At 41.6% G+C, this 20,377-nt stretch overlaps 5 protein-coding genes across 5 annotated transcripts; 3 read left to right on the top strand and 2 right to left on the bottom strand.

Annotated features, from left to right (window-relative positions):
- Positions 1–1,741: 1,741 nt before the first annotated feature.
- Positions 1,742–3,139, top strand: EAE97_004966 (uncharacterized protein; the record flags this gene model as incomplete). Its single annotated transcript, XM_038875478.1, has 3 exons — positions 1,742–2,103; positions 2,179–2,650; positions 2,738–3,139. The coding sequence occupies 3 exons, from the start codon at positions 1,742–1,744 to the stop codon at positions 3,137–3,139; spliced, it is 1,236 nt and encodes a 411-aa protein (XP_038733835.1).
- A 1,024-nt stretch (positions 3,140–4,163) lies between these two features.
- Positions 4,164–7,198, bottom strand: EAE97_004965 (uncharacterized protein). Its single transcript, XM_038875477.1, has 2 exons — positions 4,958–7,198; positions 4,164–4,893 (listed from the first exon to the last, which is right to left on the bottom strand). The coding sequence occupies exons 1-2, from the start codon at positions 7,026–7,028 to the stop codon at positions 4,877–4,879; spliced, it is 2,088 nt and encodes a 695-aa protein (XP_038733834.1). The 5' UTR covers positions 7,029–7,198; the 3' UTR covers positions 4,164–4,876.
- Positions 7,199–7,744: 546 nt separating this feature from the next.
- Positions 7,745–9,017, bottom strand: EAE97_004964 (uncharacterized protein; the record flags this gene model as incomplete). The annotated part of the gene is made up of 4 exons (XM_038875476.1): positions 7,745–8,227; positions 8,417–8,612; positions 8,840–8,946; positions 9,015–9,017. The coding sequence occupies 4 exons, from the start codon at positions 9,015–9,017 to the stop codon at positions 7,745–7,747; spliced, it is 789 nt and encodes a 262-aa protein (XP_038733833.1).
- A 340-nt stretch (positions 9,018–9,357) lies between these two features.
- EAE97_004963 (uncharacterized protein) lies at positions 9,358–11,810 on the top strand. Its single transcript, XM_038875475.1, has 9 exons — positions 9,358–9,665; positions 9,728–9,855; positions 9,951–10,095; positions 10,156–10,198; positions 10,292–10,405; positions 10,498–10,539; positions 10,591–10,822; positions 10,887–11,426; positions 11,480–11,810. The coding sequence occupies exons 1-8, from the start codon at positions 9,510–9,512 to the stop codon at positions 11,368–11,370; spliced, it is 1,344 nt and encodes a 447-aa protein (XP_038733832.1). The 5' UTR covers positions 9,358–9,509; the 3' UTR covers positions 11,371–11,426; positions 11,480–11,810.
- An 823-nt stretch (positions 11,811–12,633) lies between these two features.
- EAE97_004962 (uncharacterized protein) lies at positions 12,634–19,635 on the top strand (the record flags this gene model as incomplete). Its single annotated transcript, XM_038875474.1, has 1 exon — positions 12,634–19,635. The coding sequence occupies one exon, from the start codon at positions 12,634–12,636 to the stop codon at positions 19,633–19,635; it is 7,002 nt and encodes a 2,333-aa protein (XP_038733831.1).
- Positions 19,636–20,377: the final 742 nt, after the last annotated feature.

Raw genomic sequence — 20,377 nt, 5'->3', positions numbered from 1 at the left:
TCGAGAAGCAATTTCGTTGATGTGGTTTGATCATTGCATACCTAGGTACTTTGCCTACTTTTATCTGCAATGTTGATTAAATCTTACGCTCGTAGATATCATTGTGGTGTATGGCAGGATCAGGATTTCAACTTGAGATCCTTGAGATAAGTAGAGGTGGCGTTTGGATAGATGTCGAGTTTCTCGAACCGATTGAAGGTACCAGAAGAACAGATAGATATCTTAACTTGACTATTTCAAATCAATGACTTATAAAGAAATATCATTGAATGGGGCTACCTTGAGCACTTTGAGATAACTAAAGATACTGTTTCGATAGATATGTTGAGTATCTCGAATGAAGTAAAGGTATTATTTCAATCGATGCTTCAAAGCCAGATAGCTACATAGGTAGATAGATAGATATATTTGGACTACGTACTTCATTCAAGTACCTGTCAGCATGTTCTTGGTATATAATATATATATATATAGTAAGTAGTAAGTACATGGACCGGCTCGACCGGATATATTTATTCACTGCACTGCACTGCACTGCACTGCACTGCTCTGCTCTGCTCTGCGGAATTTCGGATGAGGAAAAACAGTCCGGCAATGGTATGGATCATCTTGCAATATGGCTGGCTATGTTTGAAGAAAAACAAGATGACTGGAGAGTGAGGGTCTAGTCTAGTCTAGATAGCTAGAGTGAAGGGAAAGACGGCTCCTCATTTAACCAAAGCAATCAATCATTAAACCCTTCTTCTTCTACTCACTTACCAATCAAATCAATCCAGGAACCAACTTCATCCTCGGCCGGGGGTAAATGATCCAGACAGATAGATCTTCCTCTCTTGGCTCCTTCCTTTTCACGGTCCGACTCGCTCGCACGATACCAACTTTATTAGAAGCAATGAGAAGCAATCCACCCCCAATCCACCACTACCGCCATCTATTAATAAGATGTAAGATGTAACATTGATTGCCTGGGTCGCTGTCTACCTACCATGTTTCATGTTTCATGTTTCATGTTTCATGTTTCATGTTTCAACCTCCCCTCCCCTTCTCTTCCCTTCTCTTCCCTTCCCCTCCCCCTTCCCGCCTCCGGATAATTATCCTCACACAACATAATCCATAATCTTCATCACCCACCCCATCCTTCATCGGTAAATGATTCTCAATTCAGAAATAAATCATCATCAAGCTTGCAAGGATTCATAAATATAAGCTTCAATTCTCATAGTTAGCCATCTTTCCATCTTTCCATCTTTCCATCTTTTGACTCACTTTTTGATTCTTTTTGATCATTTTTAGGTAAATATATTCCGTAACATAACCAACAATCAATCAAAATCATAACCACACCACACATACCACACACCAACCACACACACCACAACCTCAACCTCACTCATATGGATACCTAAGTAACCAAATCATTCACCAATTCTGAGATCCTCATTGCCAAGTGACTGATTCCCCGCCCTTCATCTATTAAACATTCATTCACATAACTACATAAAAGGTACATAAGTAGTCATTCATAAATATATCTTTCCCTCAAGATGGGGGTATTACTCAATCTTCTACTTTATCAATCTTCTTTTCTTTTCTTTTTTTTCGACCTTTTCTTCTACTTTGTCTTCTACTTTGTCTTCTTCCATTTCTTCCCTCTTCTTCTTCTTCCCTCTTCTTCTTCTTCTTCTTCTTCTTCTTCTTCTTCAGTACACATTGCCTGAAACAAACTTACACTTATTTCATCATGCGTTTCCATCCCAGAGATGTCTTTGTTAATGGTACTATTACCGCAAATCTCTTCGTTTCCTCATACATTGGTACCATCAGTACCTTACAATTATCAAAATCTTTAAATGGTTCATATGCTCTCAATACCTTGTCTGTCAATAATGTCACGACAGATAATCCTTCGTGGTTACACAAAGATCCCAAAAATGGTATCTTGTATTGTTTGAACGAAGGTTTAACCGTCAGCAATGGAAGTATCTCGAGCTTCAGCATTGCTGATGATGGCACTTTGAGTTTATTGGGCAATGGGTTGACCATCAGTGGTCCGGTTAGTTCGGTTCTTTTCAATGAAGGAAAAGCCATGGCGGCTGCTCATTAGTAGGTGTTATATTTATATTTCCATTCAGATTTTTTCTCCCATAGAGATCAACACATCAAACTAACAAACAACAGCAATGGTGCCTCTCTCACCACTCACAATATCCAAGCAGATGGAACTCTCTCCCCCCTCCAAACCATCACCTTCACCATGCCCGGCCCGGGACCCGATCCCCTCAAGAGACAACTCGCCCCGCATCCCCACGAAGCACTCCTGGACCCAACCGAGAAATACATCATCGTCCCAGATCTCGGCGCCGATCTCGTCCGCGTCTTCTCCATCGACCCCGCTACCGCTCTCCTAACAGAACTCACTCCCTACAAGGCTCCTCCGGCTAGTGGTCCTCGTCATGGTGTCTTTCACGTGACGGATTGTGGTGACACTTACTTCTATCTGGTTTCGGAATTGGCCAATACGGTGTCGAGTTTCAAGGTGACATATGGAGAGGGCTCCGAGGGATTGACTTTTACCAATATTGATAGTCATGGTATTTATGGTGATCAGAAGACACCTGAGGGAGCGGCCGCTGCGGAATGTCTTTTGACTGTAAGTTTCTTCAAGTTTTTATCATCTTTTATTCGGAAAGAGATGTGAATACCATGTAAAATTCTGAGTACACACTAACGTCCCTAGCCCGACGGAAAACACATCCTCACCTCCTCCCGCAACGCCACCATTCTCTCCCTCCCCCAACCCCCCACCCACCCCCTCAACAGCACCGCTCTCCCCTCCGACACCCTCCAAACTTGGAGTATCAACACCGCCTCCAATGGTACTTATGGCGGTCTCTCTTTCTCGCAACTTTCTCCCTCGGGTGGCATCTACCCGCGTCAAATGTCGATGAATAAAGCTGGAACGCTTGTAGCGGTTGCCCTGCAACAAAGCGCGAGAGTGGTAATCATAAAGCGTGATGCGAAGACGGGATTGTTTGGAGATTTTGTGGCGGATGTGCAAGTGGGTGATTTTGAGGGGGTGGCGGGGTTGAATGGCCAGGTCACGAGTGTAATTTGGGATGAGGTGGAGGAGATTTTCTAGGTTGGGGTTTGGGTTCCGGATGGGGTTGGGTGGGGAGGAGGATTGAGAAAGGAAATGGGAGTCGGATCATGTCATGTTCAGACCGGTTTTCGAATATTCATCATTACTTCGTACTACTCCTATCACGGGGATGAAGAGAGAGCAGAGGAAGTTCACTTCGTTTATCGATGATATCATATCCTATCACATCATACAACCCATCAACCTTGGCGACGAAACATCCACGAATAAACGAGTAGCGATACCCATTCATCCATGTACACATAATCATACATCATACATCATACATCATACATCATATCATACATCATACATCATACATCATACATCATACATCATACATCATACATCATACATCATACATCATACATCTCTCCATTCAGTTTTCGAGCGAGCTATGAGTTTCCCTAGATACTTAGATACGAGGATACATACATTCAGATAATCAAATTATTAGACTAGATCAAATTAAATCAAATCAAATCAAATAAATCGTTGTCTTCTTGAATATTTGGAGGGAGTATAGTGAGTGACTAACTAATCGTACAAAATAATTTCACTTGATATCTTAATATCTTTGCTTTACTTTATTTCTCTACTTCTCTACTCTGTATCAATCAAATCATACACCAATCATACACCAATCATACACCAATCACACACCAATCTCTAAAACGCATAATCAACAACGAGTTAGTCTTATGCATCGTGATATAATATTCATATTCATATTTCATATTCATATTCATATTCATACTCAAATTCCAATCAGCTAATATTTCCAACATCTATATAACTATAGGTACCTACTAGGTAATTAGATTTAGATAAACAAACAATCTAACCATACATACTTGCATGCGCCAAAAAAAAAACAAAAAAAAACCCCCCGAAACTGGAAACGGGAAATCGGAAACTAGAATCAGGAAACAGAAAAATGAATAGGAAAATTTAAAAATTTAGATAAGAAAATAGAAGAAATAGAAATAAAAAGAAAAACACAAAGTGGAGAGTGAGTGAGAAAATGATTGTTAGATCATAGGTAACATACAAGCAAAAAGTACGGAGCAAGGCAAAAGAAACCACAAGTAAAAGGAGGAGAAGCAATTAAAGGTAGAAACTAATATGGAAGAATATTCAAAGGGTTGTTCTAATTCGAGGTGGTTAATCCCCGATTGGATTTGGAAAATATCGGGTACTGAGATCTGGAGATGGAGAAGGAGAAGGAGAAGGAGAAGGAGAAGGAGAAGGAGAAGGAGAAGGAGAAGGAGAAGGAGAAGGAGAAGGAGAAGGAGAAGGAGAAGGAGAAGGAGAAGGAGAAAGAGAAAGAATTCTTTCCAGCAAAGAACAAGAACGAAAAAGAGGAGTGATAAACTTCTTCCTAATAACTATAAGTCACCAAATACCTACCTATCTACACAAGCAAGCAAGCAAGCAACCAACCAACCAACCAACCAACCAACCAAACTCCACCATTTCAATTCATCTCAACTCAATCGACACAAAAAACCTTCAATATCAATTATTTTAGAATATAGTTATTTTCCTCCCCTTCATTTTCCCATTCTTCCTTATAACGCTTTTAGAATTATTCTAGCTAATCAGTACCCGTACTGCGTGAAGAGAAATTCGGATCCGTCCTCCAACTATCCTATCCTATCCTATGATAGAAATCAAATCCACTGCCTGCCATCCTTTCCAAGTACTCCTTCCCTAGTAATCTCTTGGTAGACGAATTTACCAATTCATCAAATCTGTTTAAGCATTAGCCATGAAAATCATTCACTCCCCACTATCTCTATCTCAATCAAAACATACCTCTTCCGAAAAGTGTTCTCTTCGCCCAATCCATCGCCAACAAACATCTCGTTCTAAAGCTCACACTCTGTGCAAAATAGACACTTCTCCAAGCATATACCGCCCAGAGTCCTCCCGCAAAACTCCATCCTCCTCCAAGATCAAAGACGGCCGAATTACCAACATAAGCCAAACTACCCAAGTGATGATATTCAAACGCTTTATAGACAGCTTCATCCAAATCTCCATCACGCATATCATTAACTCTCATTCCTGGTTCTGCTCTTGCCATTTTATTGAATTTGTGTCCTAGATATTGACCTTGTTGATGAGCTCTTTGGGCAGTGGCAGGAAGCGATGTAAGTTTACGATCGATTTGCATGAGGAGTGCTCTTAATTCGCCAAAATCGAGAGTACCGGATTGATCTTTATCGAATTCTTGGAAAAGTTTATCCACACGTTTGAGATGATCTGCAGCTTGAGGAAATCTTTTTCGGACTCTTTGTGCAACATCTCGCCAATCGCGGAATGTGAGTTGGACTTTCTCAGGATCTTGACCTTTTTCCCATGCGAGCGTTCGAAGGAAAGTAACCAAGTGATCAGCAACGTTGTTTTGAACGGTTGCACAGTCACCAATTGCATAGACGTCTCCTAATGGTGTACCATTTAGACGAAGATGGGTATCGGTCTCTAAAGCATGACGATTGGTTTGAGAGGAGCCAAGTGCTGCAGCGATTCTTTGACAGAATTGAGTTTGAGAAACACCTGTGGACCAAAGACAAAATCCCATGGGTAATTCCTTAATGACTGATTCACCATTCTCTCCTTTTTGCGTAAAGAGAATTTTATCTGGTCTGACTTCCTGAACTCGAGAATTGGTAAGGATATCCACTTGATCACGAGCAAATCTTTCCTCGGCGTATTTGGATACCGCTTCATCATATGTATTCAGAATGTGCCCTCGACTCTGAATAACATGGACGGAGATCTCATTCCTAAGAATACGAGGAAAGTGTGCTGTAAGATCTTCATTCAAAAGATCGAACAATTCGGCAGCGAATTCTACTCCAGTAGGACCGCCTCCACTAACAACAAAAGAAAGTAATCTCTTTCGTTCCTCATCAGTTGTTGTTGGTAAACATGCGTATTCCAAATTGGTCAAAATCGAATTTCGAATAGTTTGAGCATCATCAATATCCTTCAAGAAATGACAATTTTCCAATCCCTTTACTCCGTGAGGATTTGTTGTTGATCCAACTCCAATAACCAATTTGTCATATGGTAGATAGAATCGAACTTCTTTACCATCTGGACTCTTCCCAGCCAATTCTACCAACTTCTCCGAAAACTCAATGTCTTCTGCCGTAGCTCTGATGAAATGACCCTTAACTCTTGTAATAATTCGTCGAATTGGTTCCACCAGAGATCGAAATTCCAATGTGCCCACCGTTGCAGAAGGCAACATAGGTGTGAAGAGGAAATAATTCGTGGGCGAAACTAAAGTGATATGATAGTCGTCTGGATTCAAAGTCTTCAACAACGCAACGCTTCCCCATCCACCTCCAAGAATGACCAATTTTGGCTTATCTTTCTGCTTTTGCATTTCCTCAGAATCATCATCGTCAATTTGTACTTCAGCAATGGGTAAATTCTTCGGACCTCCCAGTCGTGGAGACAGAGCAAGCTCTGAAATTGAGATATCCGAATAAGATAAATCTTCACGATATGTCGTAGCATCATAGACGAAGAAACCAATAACACCGACTCCCAAGATTATTAATGAACCTCCCAGCAAAGCCGCAGATCGATATAGAAAGTTTAAAGCTTTTGACCGTCGCTGTGGTAAAGGTTTACCGGATACGAATCGAACATTTCGTGTTATGGGAAGTTTGCCCCATTTCGCCTGGTTTGTGATAGCTGTTAGAGGTCTTTTCGAACCCGTAGAAAACTTTTGACCCGGCAGAGAACTGAAGGATAGAGCAGATCGACTGAAAGAAGAATATGGCGATCTGCGAAGTAATAAAGAATGATTGCTGCCAATTCTCCCAAGAGATGAGGCAGGTTGACGTAGGAGCATACTTGTGTATGCCATTAAACTTGCTGGTGACACTTTCTTTACTCAATTTACTCAATTAAAAACTGAAGCTCATAACTTAAATGAATATTAAGAAAGTAATGAATTAACAATTTGATATAAGAATTATTCAAGGTAAGTCGGTCTCGAGGCAGAAAGAAGATATTCGTATTAATGAATTTCTAGGTATATGAAGCTTTTGCCAAGTTGTAGGGGAACGAGATTCTGGGCTTCTCTTTTTCTCCGTCAGTCCGTCCCTCCCGCTCACGGATATTTCGGAGGATGGTCCCCACTAGATGCCATAAAGATGGACGAATTTTTCTTGTTATACTTCGAGTGTAGAATGTGCAAGTGGTAGTAGGTACCGATGATTATGAAAGATCAAAAGCGGTTCTTTATTTTACTTCCAAGGGCTTCTGAATCGGGAAATGTCTATTGTAGGTTGGCATTGCTTCTATCAATGAATGAATGAACGAGATACACAAATGGAAATCGCACAAAGTTTACATGAAGCATTATATATATGCATAGTGAGTTATCAAATGAGCTTTATATTAATTGAATCCGGTATCCGGATTCCTTATGTGCTAATAAAAAATGATTATTCCTACCGTTGAACACCAATTCCTTCCTATGATGTTTGTGAAGAAGTTCTACCTGAAACAACTTCGAAAAAGGGTATAATAATGTTGGCATGAACCCAAACGCCAAATATAACCAATTCAATGCCCCGCTCATGTCATCATCATTGCGTCATTCATTGTTTGTTGTGCATGGGATCCATCGCCATGTATATTATCACGATCATGGTTATCATTATCGAGACCCAGCTCGATCAGAGGCGGTATTTCCTTTTTCGCATCCCGTGCTGTGTTCTCAGCCCAGGCACGTAGACGGACAAGATCTCTAATGGCCGCATCTCGACGTTTATTCTGAGATTGTAGTATAGCTTTGTTAACTTTATCTGCGACGGACCTTCGAAGGTCAGGGTGTATCAATGTAGCTAGTTTTGGCTCCAGGTTATCTGGCTGAAAGACTAGTAGAGCCATTGTCCTTTCAAGGTCTTCTAAAAAGTCTGGATTGGTTGCAGCTCGAGGTGCAAGTTGATTTCTAGCAAAGTTTATGACAGGAGCGACATCACTACCCGAAGTCCGTATGAGCTCAACCAGTTGTAGTCGCAAGAGTGAAAAATGGAGAGCTGGATTATTTTCGAGCACCTTTGGGTAATGTTAGATAACATCCAATAAGCATGTGATGAAGAACGATGGGTGGGTGAAAAGTTGCTCATACTGAGGACTGAAGTATGGTATTGTATCTCATCAACGACCCGAAGGCTATATGAGTGGTGCATGAACTTGTTTAATCATAGCAAGGAAATGATGAAGGAAAATGTGGATAGCACTAACCTGAGGATCCAACTCATTTACTGAATCGATAGCATCTTGTATGCTTCCCAGATGTATGAAATGCTGAATAGCTTGACGAGCTTTGACAAACTCTTCTGCTTGTTGTGGCTTAAGATTCGCCTCTTTAGAGAACCTTGCAGCTGCAGATGGATAACCTTCGGTTGTAAGATAATCTAATATCAAAGCATTGATGTCACTATTAATGAATATAAATGTTAGCTTGGGTGCATATCATCAATTTATATCAGGCTGGGCGACAGCCAAATTGGTAAAGAGTGGCAGTATATCAGTTAACAACTAATTTGTTCTCCGCATGCGTAATTTTTAGGAGAGATTCCCAGTTGATGATAGTCATCATATAAAGTTTGCCAGTGATGGAGCTTCAATGAAGCAACGAATTATGAAGAAAAAATTATTGCCTACCTCTTCATTGGTTTTACATTGTCGACACGCTTTTCGAATGCAGTATGTGAAAGCGAATTCTCAAATGTGTTAAGTCTTGAGGGTGTTGCGGTAGCTGTTGAAGAGGCCTATAATTGGAACCAAGTCAGCTACTGGCTGATATCCACAAAGCTATCAAGAGTACTTGTTTACGTACCATTCTTACAACATAAAAAATTATCTGCTGTCCATAAAGAGGTAGAAAACAATTGTAAGTGGTCTTGAAGTGTCCAGCACTGATACAATTATTATAAGTTGTTATTGGTGTGAATAAAGAAAATATGATGGTTGGTAAAAAAAAATGAAGTTATTGGAAGAATGGAAAGGAAAGGAAAGCTTTGATTTGAGATTTCAAGTAGAAGTAGAAGCTTGCTTCAGAGTCTAAACCTTTATGGGCTAAGTCTCGGATCCTCTTACGTAATAGAGCACGTGATCTATAAAAAAGACGACCGCAACCCCTCCCTGCGCAAAAACCGTAATGATTCAAAGTGTCCACGGGTACATAGGTAGAATTGCTTCTGTATATATTGTGCTGCTGTACTCAAATTGCTCACTTAATCTCCTATTATTTTTCCTTATTAACATGGATTGCTGAAGTCTCCAGATACTCAAAACTCCATACCATAATCAGCAACTTTTTCCAACTTTCACAATGGCTTTATGTGTGAAAGAACAAGCTCACTACTCTCCTCCATGGGCTGGTGTCAGTATCATAGGTATAGCGGGAAGTTCTGGATCAGGAAAATCTACTTTGTCTCATGCCATTATCTCTCAAATGAACTTGCCATGGGTTTGCATTCTCAGCATGGTAATTCAGTTTTTCCTCATTCCCATATCAATCGACCCATTAATGATTATGAAAAAAAAAAGGATTCGTTTTATAAGTCTTTAGACGCGGAAGGATCACGAAAAGCATTTTTGAACGAATATGACTTTGATTCACCGGATGCAATAGATTTCGACAGACTAGTCGAAATATTGCAAGATCTGAAAGCAGGGTAAGTGTTATCTAAGCTGCTAGATTCGGAGAGGAGCGAATTATTTGTATACTTTCTACTGTATACATTATCATATAATTAATTTTGTTGTTTAGAAAGAGAGCAGAGATTCCGATCTATTCGTTCTCAAAGCATGCTCGAGAGAAGGAGACTACATCAATTTATTCACCACATGTACTCATATTGGAGGGCATTTTTGCATTATACGATCCTCGAGTCCTTGAATTGCTAGATATGAAGGTGATTTTCTCCTTCAGTTCAGAGAAGGGGTCAAATTTAATGAGGACTAATTTGTCTTAGGTATTCTGTCAAGCAGATGGAGATACCTGTTTATCCCGGCGAAGTATGAATCCTCCTCCATATCAAAAATGCATTTCAAGAAGCTACATGATAAGATCTAATTGCTTAATTACGACTCAACTGATCGATTTTCTAGTCCTTAGAGATGTCGCAGAAAGAGGTAGAGATATTCAAGGTGTTATAAAGCAATGGTTTGGGTTTGTGAAGCCAAACTTTCAACGATATGTAGAGCCTCAGGGTGAAATTGCCGGTAAGATCTGACATAATGTACCACAAGATGAGCTTCAACTTTGATGTGCGGCTTCATCATGTTTCACGACAGATGCCTAATCTTTTGAACAGATATCATTGTGCCACGAGGTGTAGAAAATCGAGTTGCTATCAGTAAGTTCCACTTTCACTGCATGAATGCTGCACTGTATTAATTTCCGATAGATATGGTTGTACAATACATCCAACGAACATTAAAGGAAAAATCAATAGCACACATTATGGCTCTAAAGAAATTGGGTCTGGGTGCTGAGGATGAGCCTCTATCTAAATCAGTCCTTCTTTTGGAGCAAACACCTCAATTCAAGGGGATGAATACCATCATCCAAGATGTAGGAACTCCAGCAGAAGAATTCGTTTTCTACTTTGACCGGATTGCTACTTTACTCGTTGAACAGTATGTTATCATTGTATTGTTTCATGATGTTGATTTTTTTGGTATCATTTCTAACAGATTGCAGTGCTATGAACAATATATTCTTTACAGAAAAAACTGTTGAGACACCAATCGGTAACAAGTACCAAGGTTTGATAGCTACGGGCGAAGTTAGTGCAGTTGTTGTCCTTCGAGCCGGAGGTGCTCTGGAAACTGGCTTAAAGCGGGTCATCCCGGATTGCAAGACTGGAAGGCTACTGATTCAATCGAATATCCGAACGGGTGAACCAGAATTACATTTCTTAAATTTACCGGACAATATCAACAAACATGACAGTGTTTTGTTGCTTGATCCACAAATGTCAAGTGGGGGAGCTGCACTTATGTCGGTCCAAATTCTTGTCGATCATGGAGTACCACCCGAGAAGATTGTATTTGTGACTTACACTGCAGGGAAAATGGGGTTAAACCGACTTACAAAGGTCTTCCCTGAGGTTAAAGTTGTGGTATGCACGATAATTCAGGACTACGAGGAGAGGTGGATCGAGAAGAGGTATTTTGGATGTTGATCATGACGAGATGGTTCGTCATAGCTTGGTTTGATGGATAGATCAGCGACTCACTAGTAAGTAGGATATATATATTCATTCATGATATGATATTGATCCAAGACTTTAGTTCTGACCTGTTGATTAAATGGACCAATGGCATACTACTATCAAATATTTTACTACCAATCCAAACAAAGTTTCAGGTACCAAGTAGACGTCGGTACTCGAACAAGGTTTATTTTCTAACGGTTTTCATTTTGAGACTGGTACATAGTTTACCCTTTCTTGATATCTAAAACCCCACAATATCAACTTGAGCGATATTTTGGAGTCTAGACAACTGGTGAACGAAGAGAATTAAATAGTAAACACAGTCGGGTCCTTCCATTGATCAATTTCTCTTCCTTTCTATTACATCCTGCAATATTTACTATGAATCATTATACAGTCTTGGTACACCACCAAGACTTTCCTTTCCGTACGTTCAACTCTAAAATATACCAATGGCTAGGATTTCATCATCACTAAGTATCTATTCTTTGAGCTATAGTGTGAATGCTATGACACTATCTATTTCCTCAAACCTCAATGCAGTTCCCGATTCTTTCCTCTCTTCTGCTTTCTAGAAATATGGGTTTGTATTCAATCACCCAGATCATTGATACAAGTTGAAGGAGGGTGTTCGGTAGTGCGAACTACAGTTCAACAGTCAAAAGCTTTGGAAGATTCAACGCTTTTGATGATTGAAACTATTTCAGTTGTTAATAAAGTCATCCAAATATTGAAATCATCTTAGACATTGAAGTCATGTCAGATATCGGACCTCTTACAATTGTTGAACATGTTTGAAACCATAACTGATAAGAGTATCCTTAGAATACTGATGTTGTGATACGGAATCAGGTGACACTATAGACTATTGGGAATATGGTTTCGAAGGGGTTGCTATACTTTTGAACTTTTGTTTCCTCACGTATAGGAATAACAACCTTGATGTCTAGATCCACCCGAGGGTCAATTGACCAAACCACATATTAGTCCCTCAAATTTCTTCTTGGTATCTTATAATTGACGTATATTGTGTCCTAGTCTGAGGAAATCAAGAAAATGGTTGCTTGCAAAGACACTAGTAAATCAAATTTGATCACCAGTGGAATTCTTTCTCATATAAGTATATCTCTCTTAATTTCAATCTTTCTTTTCTACTTCCTTACAATCCAGACCTTGAAAGATTCGAAAGTCGTCTGAACTACTCTCTCCTAATCACAAGCATCAAGCAAGATGCGTTGCAAACGCAATGCCCTCATCGCGGCTGCTGGACTTGCTTCCACTGCCAATGCCCACTTCGAAAACCCATCCAATTACCATTCGTCGGCTGTTATTCCATCAATCACCGCAAGCGACTCAGTTTCGACCCACTCATCCAACCTACATACAACTCATACGCCTGGCTCAGATTCAATTCATTGGTCCCATGCAAGCTCCGTTGAAACATCTGCTTTCCATTCGAGTGTGATTTCTGCTCCAGTTCACTCATCAAAGTCGGAATCGACTCACTCATTCAATACTGTCCCTGTCATAAGTTCGACTGCACACTCCAGCGTGGCTTCTGTTTCAAGTCATTCGTCCAAAGTTCCGCCGATTCACTCCTCAAACTTGGTTCCGGCTCACTCCTCGAAGATTACCCCCAAAGGTTCGAGCGCCCATTCCAGTGTAGCTGCTGTCTCGAGCCATTCACCCAGCTTACCGTTGATTCACCCACACTTGCCTTCATCTCATTCCAATCATGTTCCAGACAAAACTTCAACTCCTCATTCTAGTGTAGCTACTGCTTATTCATCCAAATTACCATTGATTCATTCATCATTGGCTTCCAGTCACTCGTACCACGAGCCCTCGACTCACCCATCGAATGTCGCTCCTGTTGAATCTTCTACTGGTCATCCCAGTGTAGCTTCGATTCACTCCTCCTTAGCTTCTAGTCACTCATCGAAGGATTCCCATATTACAAGCTCGACTCACCATTCCGATGTACCTACCGTGTCAAGTCATTCATCCAGCTTACCATGGACTCACTCATCCGACGTTATTTCTATACGCTCTTCCTTGGCTTCAATTCACTCATCCAAGACCGCTCCCATCATAAGTTCCGCTAGTCATTCTAGTAAAGATTCTATTCACACTTCCCTAGCCCATCATTCTAATGCGGGCCATGGCAAAAGTTCTGCTGGTCATGCTAGCAAAGCTTCTGCCCACACTTCCTTGAATTCAGTTCACACTGCCTTGACTTCAGCTCATCACTCTAATACGATCCATAGTAAAAGTTCTGTTATACATTCCAGTGCAGCTTCAACTCACACGTCATTGGCTTCCAGTGATCATTTTCATGCGATCCCTAGTTCAAGCTCTGCTGATCATTACAGTAAAGCCTCAGTTCACGCGTCCTTGCCTTCGAGTCATTCAAGTTTAACCTCAAGTCATCACTTCAACACAATCCACAGTATAAGTTCTGGTAGTCATTCTAGTAAAGCTCCGACTCAGACATCTAAGTCTTCGAGTCATCACTCGGATGCTGCTACTAAGAAGAACTCCATTAGTCACTCCGGTGTTACTCCTGTTCACAAGAGTATACTTTCGAGTCACATTTTCAACTTGGCTTCAAGTCATCACTCGGATGCTATTACTAGTAAACATACTGTTGGTCATTCGAGTGTCGCTCCGATTCATACACCCTTGAGTTCCAGTCGCTCAACCTTAACTTCAAGCCATCACTCTGATGCCAGCCATACTTCGACTCCCAGTCATTCTGGAGTGGCTTCGATTCACTCATCTCATGCGGAATCTGTTGCAACTTCTAGCCATACCGGCGTCGCTTCGTTCCACACATCCTTAGTTTCCAAGCACTCCACTCTAATCCATCACTCTGATGCGAGCCATGGCGCAACTGCTAGTCACTCTGGTTTAATTCCGGTTCACACGTCCTTGGCTTCGAGTCACTCGTCCTATGCAGAATCCATTGCAACCTCTCACCATTCTGGTGTGGCTTCGATCCACTCGTCCCATACGGACTCTGTTACCACTTCTAATCATGCCAGTATAACCTCAAAACACTCATCTCATGCAGGTTCTGTTGCAAAGTCCAGTCATACCAGTGTAGCTTCCGAACACTCAGCTCCCCACTCACCCCACTCATCCCACTTGGCCTCCAGTTCCACTATTCATTCGGTGCATCCATCTAATGTGGCCTCGGCTCATCATACCAGCCCTGCTTCGAGCCATTCATCTCATATTGTGCATAGTACGACTCCCGTTGTCCATTCCAGTGTAACTCTGGTGCATCAATCTACCTCGACTCACTCTCTTCATTCTAATACGGATTCTGCGCATTCATCTCAAAAATCCTCTGCTATTCATTCTAGTATGAATTCGGCTCATTTATCCAGCTTGGCCTCTTTTCATTCCAGTGTATCTTCCGCGCATAAATCTGGCTTTACTTCCGTTCTATATTCTAGCACGGCTTCTGAGCATTCATCTAATCAAGCCTCTACTATTCATTCTAGTGAGGCTTCGATACATCCATCCAGATCAATTTACGCTTCACATTCTCATGTAGCTTCGGTTGTTTCCAGTTCAGCCTCGGTGCATTCATCCAGCCTAAGCTCTGGTACTCATTCTACTGGACCATCGACTCATTCTAGTAAACCATCGGTTCATTCCAGTGAGTTATCGGTTTATCCATGGAACTCGGCCTCTTCCCATTCTAGTATGACTGCTGCTCATTCTAGTATGACTTCTGCTCATTCTGGTATACATTCGGTTCATTCTAGTATACCTATGGCTCACCCATCAAGCTCGAACTCCTTACAATCTAGTATAGCTTCTGTCCATTCTAGTGGACAGCCAGCTCATCCTTCAAGCACGGCTGCTTCTCATCATTCCAGTGAACAGCCAGCTCACCCATCAAAGACAGCTACTTCTCACCATTCCAGTGAACCATCGGTTCATCCATCAAGCCCGGTGCTTCTTCATTATGGTGCAACTTCGGCTCATACCAGTGGACTATCAGTCCATTCCAGTGAGCCATGGGTTCATCCATCAGCCTTAACTTCGACTGTTCATAGCAGTTTATCAACTTCGTATTTGCCATCCAAATCGATACCAGAGGAATCTTCAATTCATTCATCCAGTCATGTTCCTATTAAAACTTCCATTTATCATTCTGTAACTTCGGACTTGCCATCTTACACTGTTCCAAGAGTCTCTTCAAAAGAAATCTCTAGCACACCAGAAGTTTCGTCTAAGATGACCTCAATCCCTATCCCAACTTCCACTCATTCATCTGATATTGTTACAGGACTTTCTTCGACTACAAAGTCGAGTATTATTAATTATGGCCCTACCGAAACCGGCAGCTCTGTATCAAATGATGTCACTACGCAGACCTCAAAATCTTCTACCATTTCCTCAATTGCTGAATCTAGTCAAAGTAGTCTTGAAATTGTCGGATCTACAGATACAAATGGATGGGCTTCTTATACATACTCCTTGTCATCCAGCAAGACCACAAGCGAAATTGAGAAAGAGAGATCCAAAACTGCCTCTTCACCAAGTATTTCAGCATCTACTGGAGCTTACCAATATGGATCAGTCACTTCCGAATCATCTCCAAGTGCTTCAGCAAAATCAACAGAAACTGATAGCACAGTGACAGCTGGAATTTCTTCTACCTCATCCGACTCTTCGGTCTCCAAAGCCCCTCATATCTCAACCTTCTCATCGATTCCAAATTATTATACTCCATCTGTCGAATCTTCAAAATCTAAATGGACTGATACTACAACTGCGGTTGGAGCATCTTCCACCCTATCTAGTGGAAGCTCGTCTATTCTATCTGATTCTTCTACACTTAGAGTCTCTTCTGATGCACCATCAATGACACAATATTTCAGCCACCAGACCACCAACGGCGCATCAGATATTGTTGAATCTCACAGTCACCAAGCCACGAATATACCATCAACAAAACAACCGGTCTATCACCAAACTACCGATGCTTCGTCAAGTGTTGTTCAATCACACAGCGACCAGACTACCCATATTTCATCGACAAAATCATTCAATCACCATACTACCCATATCCCATCAAGTGTTCTTGAACAATCATCTGTAACTCGAGGTTATCAAAGTGTGCCGGTAACTTCAGCCGATACCCCATCATCTACTAATGGTAATACCTTCGAATCAGATGAAACTCTATCCAGCTCAAACTATATTGGTGCAAGTTCTTCAAAAACACATACTTTCCCAGTTTCTGCCTCAACTGCTCCATCATCTGGATCATCCTTCTCAGGATCAGCAGCTACCACCGTGCACTCTTCTGGTTCAATCAGTGCATCTAGTCTTTCAGGATATGGAGCTGGAATTTCTTCTACACCATCCACCTCTCCGGGTGAAGCTTCTTCAACCTTATCCAGCTCTTCTGATAGAATTACTCACACTCCAATAATCTCACCTATTCACGAATTTCCACCCACTTCATCGACCCATAGAGGTCCATGCATAGCTAGTCATGGAGGTCCATGTGTCCCATTCATTCATGGAGGTCCATACACCTCCTTGGCACATAATGCTTCTTCAACACATGGTATCTCTTCAACGGATGTGATCTCTTCGATGACACATAGCGTAATGTCAGAACATAGTATTCATTCAACAGTACACAGTGTGTCTTCCACAGATAGCGTATCCTCCACACATTCTTCCGCGGACAGTGCCTCTTGGATGCATGGTAGTACCCCTTTGACGCATAGTGCCTCTTCCACACATAGTACTTCTTGGATGCACGGTGTCCATCCAACACACAGTGCCTCCTCAGAGCATTATGTTCATTCGACGTACAGTGCCTCTTCCACACATGCTTCCACACATAGTGTCTCTTCTACACATGGTATCCCTTCGACAACACACAGTGCCTCTTCCAAGCATGATATCCACTCGACGCACAGTGTTCCTTCCAATTATGCTTCCACGCATGGTATTTCTTCTACACACATTGCCTCTTCGGAGCATGATGTCCATTCCACGTACAGTACCGCTTCGACGTATAATGTATCTTCCACACATGATGCCCCATGGAAAACACACGAAGTTCCTTACAATCATGCTTCCACACACGGCGTATCTTCAACACACAGTGCCTCTTCGAAACATATTTCCACCCATAGTATATTTTCTACACATGATACTCCTTCGAAAACGCACAGTGCCTCTTCCACACACAGTACCCTTTCGATACACAGTATCTCTTCGACGCATGATTCCACACATAGTGTATCTTCGACAAATAATCACCCTACCACACACACTTCAGCACATGATATCCCTTCGACACACGATGTTCCTTCGACGCACAGCATGTCTTCAACACATAAGATTTCTTCCGCCGAATCAACTTCATCTGTACCTTCCGCTTCTACCACCCACGAAATACCCATTTCATCTACTCATAATGGTCCATGTATATCATCTGTCCATGGAGGTTCATGTAGCCCATCAATTCTTACCGTTACTTCCACCCTTTTAACCTTCTCTGGACCTTCCACTTCTTCTGTTCCTGAGATTTCACCCATTTCATCTACCTATAGCAGTTCATGTATTCCACATATTCATGGAGACTCATGTACCAAATCTGTTCATGAGGTCTCTTCTGCTCCACCAACTACACCCATGCCTTCCGCCTCCTCTGTCCACGAAGCACCACCCGCTCCATCTGACCATGGTAGTTCATGTATTCCACATATCCATGAAGGATCATGCACCCAACCAATTAAAGTTACTTCGACTTTATCCAAACCTTCAACTTCTATTCATGAAGTCCCACCTGTCTGGTCTACCCATCAATCTTCATGCATCCCTGAAATCCATGGAGGTCTATGCACTCAATCCATTCATAGTAGTTATTCTGCTCCCTCGACTTTATCGAAGCCTTCCACCGCCTCTATCCATGAAGCCCCGCCTGCTCCATCTACCCATGAAATTCCATGCATCTCACATATTCATGGGGGTTCGTGCACTATGTCCATCCATGAACCTTCTTCTACTCCGTCAACTTTACCCAAACCTTCAATCTCTTCTGTTCATGAAGTCCCACCTGTTCCTACACATGGAAGTCCATCCACCAATCAAGGCTCATGCATTCCTCACATTCATGGAGGCTCATGTGGCGAGTCCACACATGATCTTCCTCCCACTCCGTCAACTCTATCGAAGCCTCCAACTTCTCCCATCCATGAAGTCCCACCCGTTTCATCTACTCATGAAAGCCCACCTACTCAGTATGGCCCATGCATCCCTCACATCCATGGAGATTCATGTACCATGCCCTCAATTCCTGAACACCATAGCTCCCCCGCCAGTTCCAAAACCACCTCCACATTACCATCTACATACACTGTAAAGCCAGGTGATGTTCTTTTCAGTATTGCTAAAGATAATGGAATCCCATTGCATACTCTCGAGGCGTTGAATCCACAAATCACAAACCCAGATTCACTACAACCTGGACAGGTTATCAACCTTAAAGCTCAGACCCCATCCTCACCAAGTACATATACTGTTAGAAAAGGAGATAGTCTCGACAGCATTTCCAAAGAACTAGGGGTTCCATTGGCTGAGCTCAAAGCCGCAAACCCACAAATTTCTAACTTTGAATTGATTCATCCCGGAGAAGTGATCAAACTCCCCTCCAATGGCACTACCGTTATCGTGAAACCAGGAGATACCCTCAGTTCTGTGGCGGCCGCAAACAAAGTTTCACTTCAAGCCTTGGAAGCTGCCAATCCAGGTATCCACGACTACAATTCCATTGCTCCAGGTCAAACCATCAGCATCCCACCAAGTAATGCTGCCCACGGTAAAGAACATATGCACGTTGTTAAAGCAGGAGATACGCTCTTCAATATCGCCAATAACAACGGAGTTACTCTCGATGCTTTGAAAACCGCCAACCCAAACATCATCATGGTCAACTCACTCTGGCCTGGCGAGACTGTGAAAATCCCCAGTACCGGTGGAGATAACCACAAAACTTACACTGTGAAACCAAAAGATACCTTCTTTGATTTGGCGCATAAATTTGGAGTTTCCCTGAAAGATCTTGAGCATGCCAATCCACATGTCCAGAACTTTGAACAGATCAAACCAGGAGACCTCATCAATGTTCCTGAGCACAAGCAAAAGTCGAAGAGAAGACTTAACAGTGTTAAGTTCAGATCTTTATTGTAACTGCAAGATTGATGTTTTATGAAGAGGTATGTTCAATCATCTTATTAGTTTATGATTTTGATATTCCAGAATAATTACTAATTGGATTTCTTTTCTCACAGATGTACGAATAATGACTGATGAATTCCAATCTTAATTACGCTCGCATATTCCATCCTTCACGAAGAAAAACACCATCATAACTCGACAAATAAAACATTCAACTCCCAAAAATCATTTCCTTTGTATTTATTTTCTATTCTATTCTATCCAGAGAGTGCGAGGGGAGGCAACTTGGACGTGGTTAGCGAAGCTGATCCTTTTTCGATCTTCTGTTTCTGGAATTAGACTTGTGGTAGACAAAAGCCCGATCCTTGTATTTCCAATTCTTGTACCAGAGTGTGCAGCAGTCGCTTTGAATATTCTATATGTTAATTGGCCTTTTTTCTTCTCGCCTATTGACACCACTCTTTTCAAATTTATGAGCCGTCTCTCTTGAGGTGGCCTCATGATTCTTATATAGACATTTAGAAAATATAGACAACAATACTCTCCTTAACTATATATATTTCTCTTTGCTTGTGTGCCGATGGTCGACTCTTGATCTGAGTGACTATCTTGATTCGCATATAAGATATTTGAACAATCATTTCCAGAATTAACCCAAAGACAATAGATACATTTCAAAGAGCCAAAAGCAAATTAGAGAAAAGTCATCCCCTTCCCATAGTGTATTGAATCCCGCATCACACATTCCCATTTC

Source organism: Botrytis byssoidea, assembly GCF_014898295.1.
Source record: "Botrytis byssoidea strain MUCL 94 chromosome Unknown BBYS_008, whole genome shotgun sequence".
Classification (NCBI taxonomy): Eukaryota; Fungi; Ascomycota; class Leotiomycetes; order Helotiales; family Sclerotiniaceae; genus Botrytis; species Botrytis byssoidea.
The sequence above is the reverse complement of the archived record's forward strand: the minus strand, read 5'-3'. Positions and strand labels throughout refer to the sequence as shown.

Bases quoted from the DNA above. Each gene is read 5' to 3' on its own strand.
- EAE97_004965 (XM_038875477.1), bottom strand. From the start codon at position 7,028: ATGGCATACACAAGTATGCTCCTACGTCAACCTGCCTCATCTCTTGGG.
- EAE97_004963 (XM_038875475.1), top strand. From the start codon at position 9,510: ATGGCTTTATGTGTGAAAGAACAAGCTCACTACTCTCCTCCATGGGCT. The intron at 10,096-10,155 runs GTGATTTTCTCC...AATTTGTCTTAG, and splicing joins TTGAATTGCTAGATATGAAG to GTATTCTGTCAAGCAGATGG. The intron at 10,823-10,886 runs GTATGTTATCAT...AACAGATTGCAG, and splicing joins GCTACTTTACTCGTTGAACA to TGCTATGAACAATATATTCT.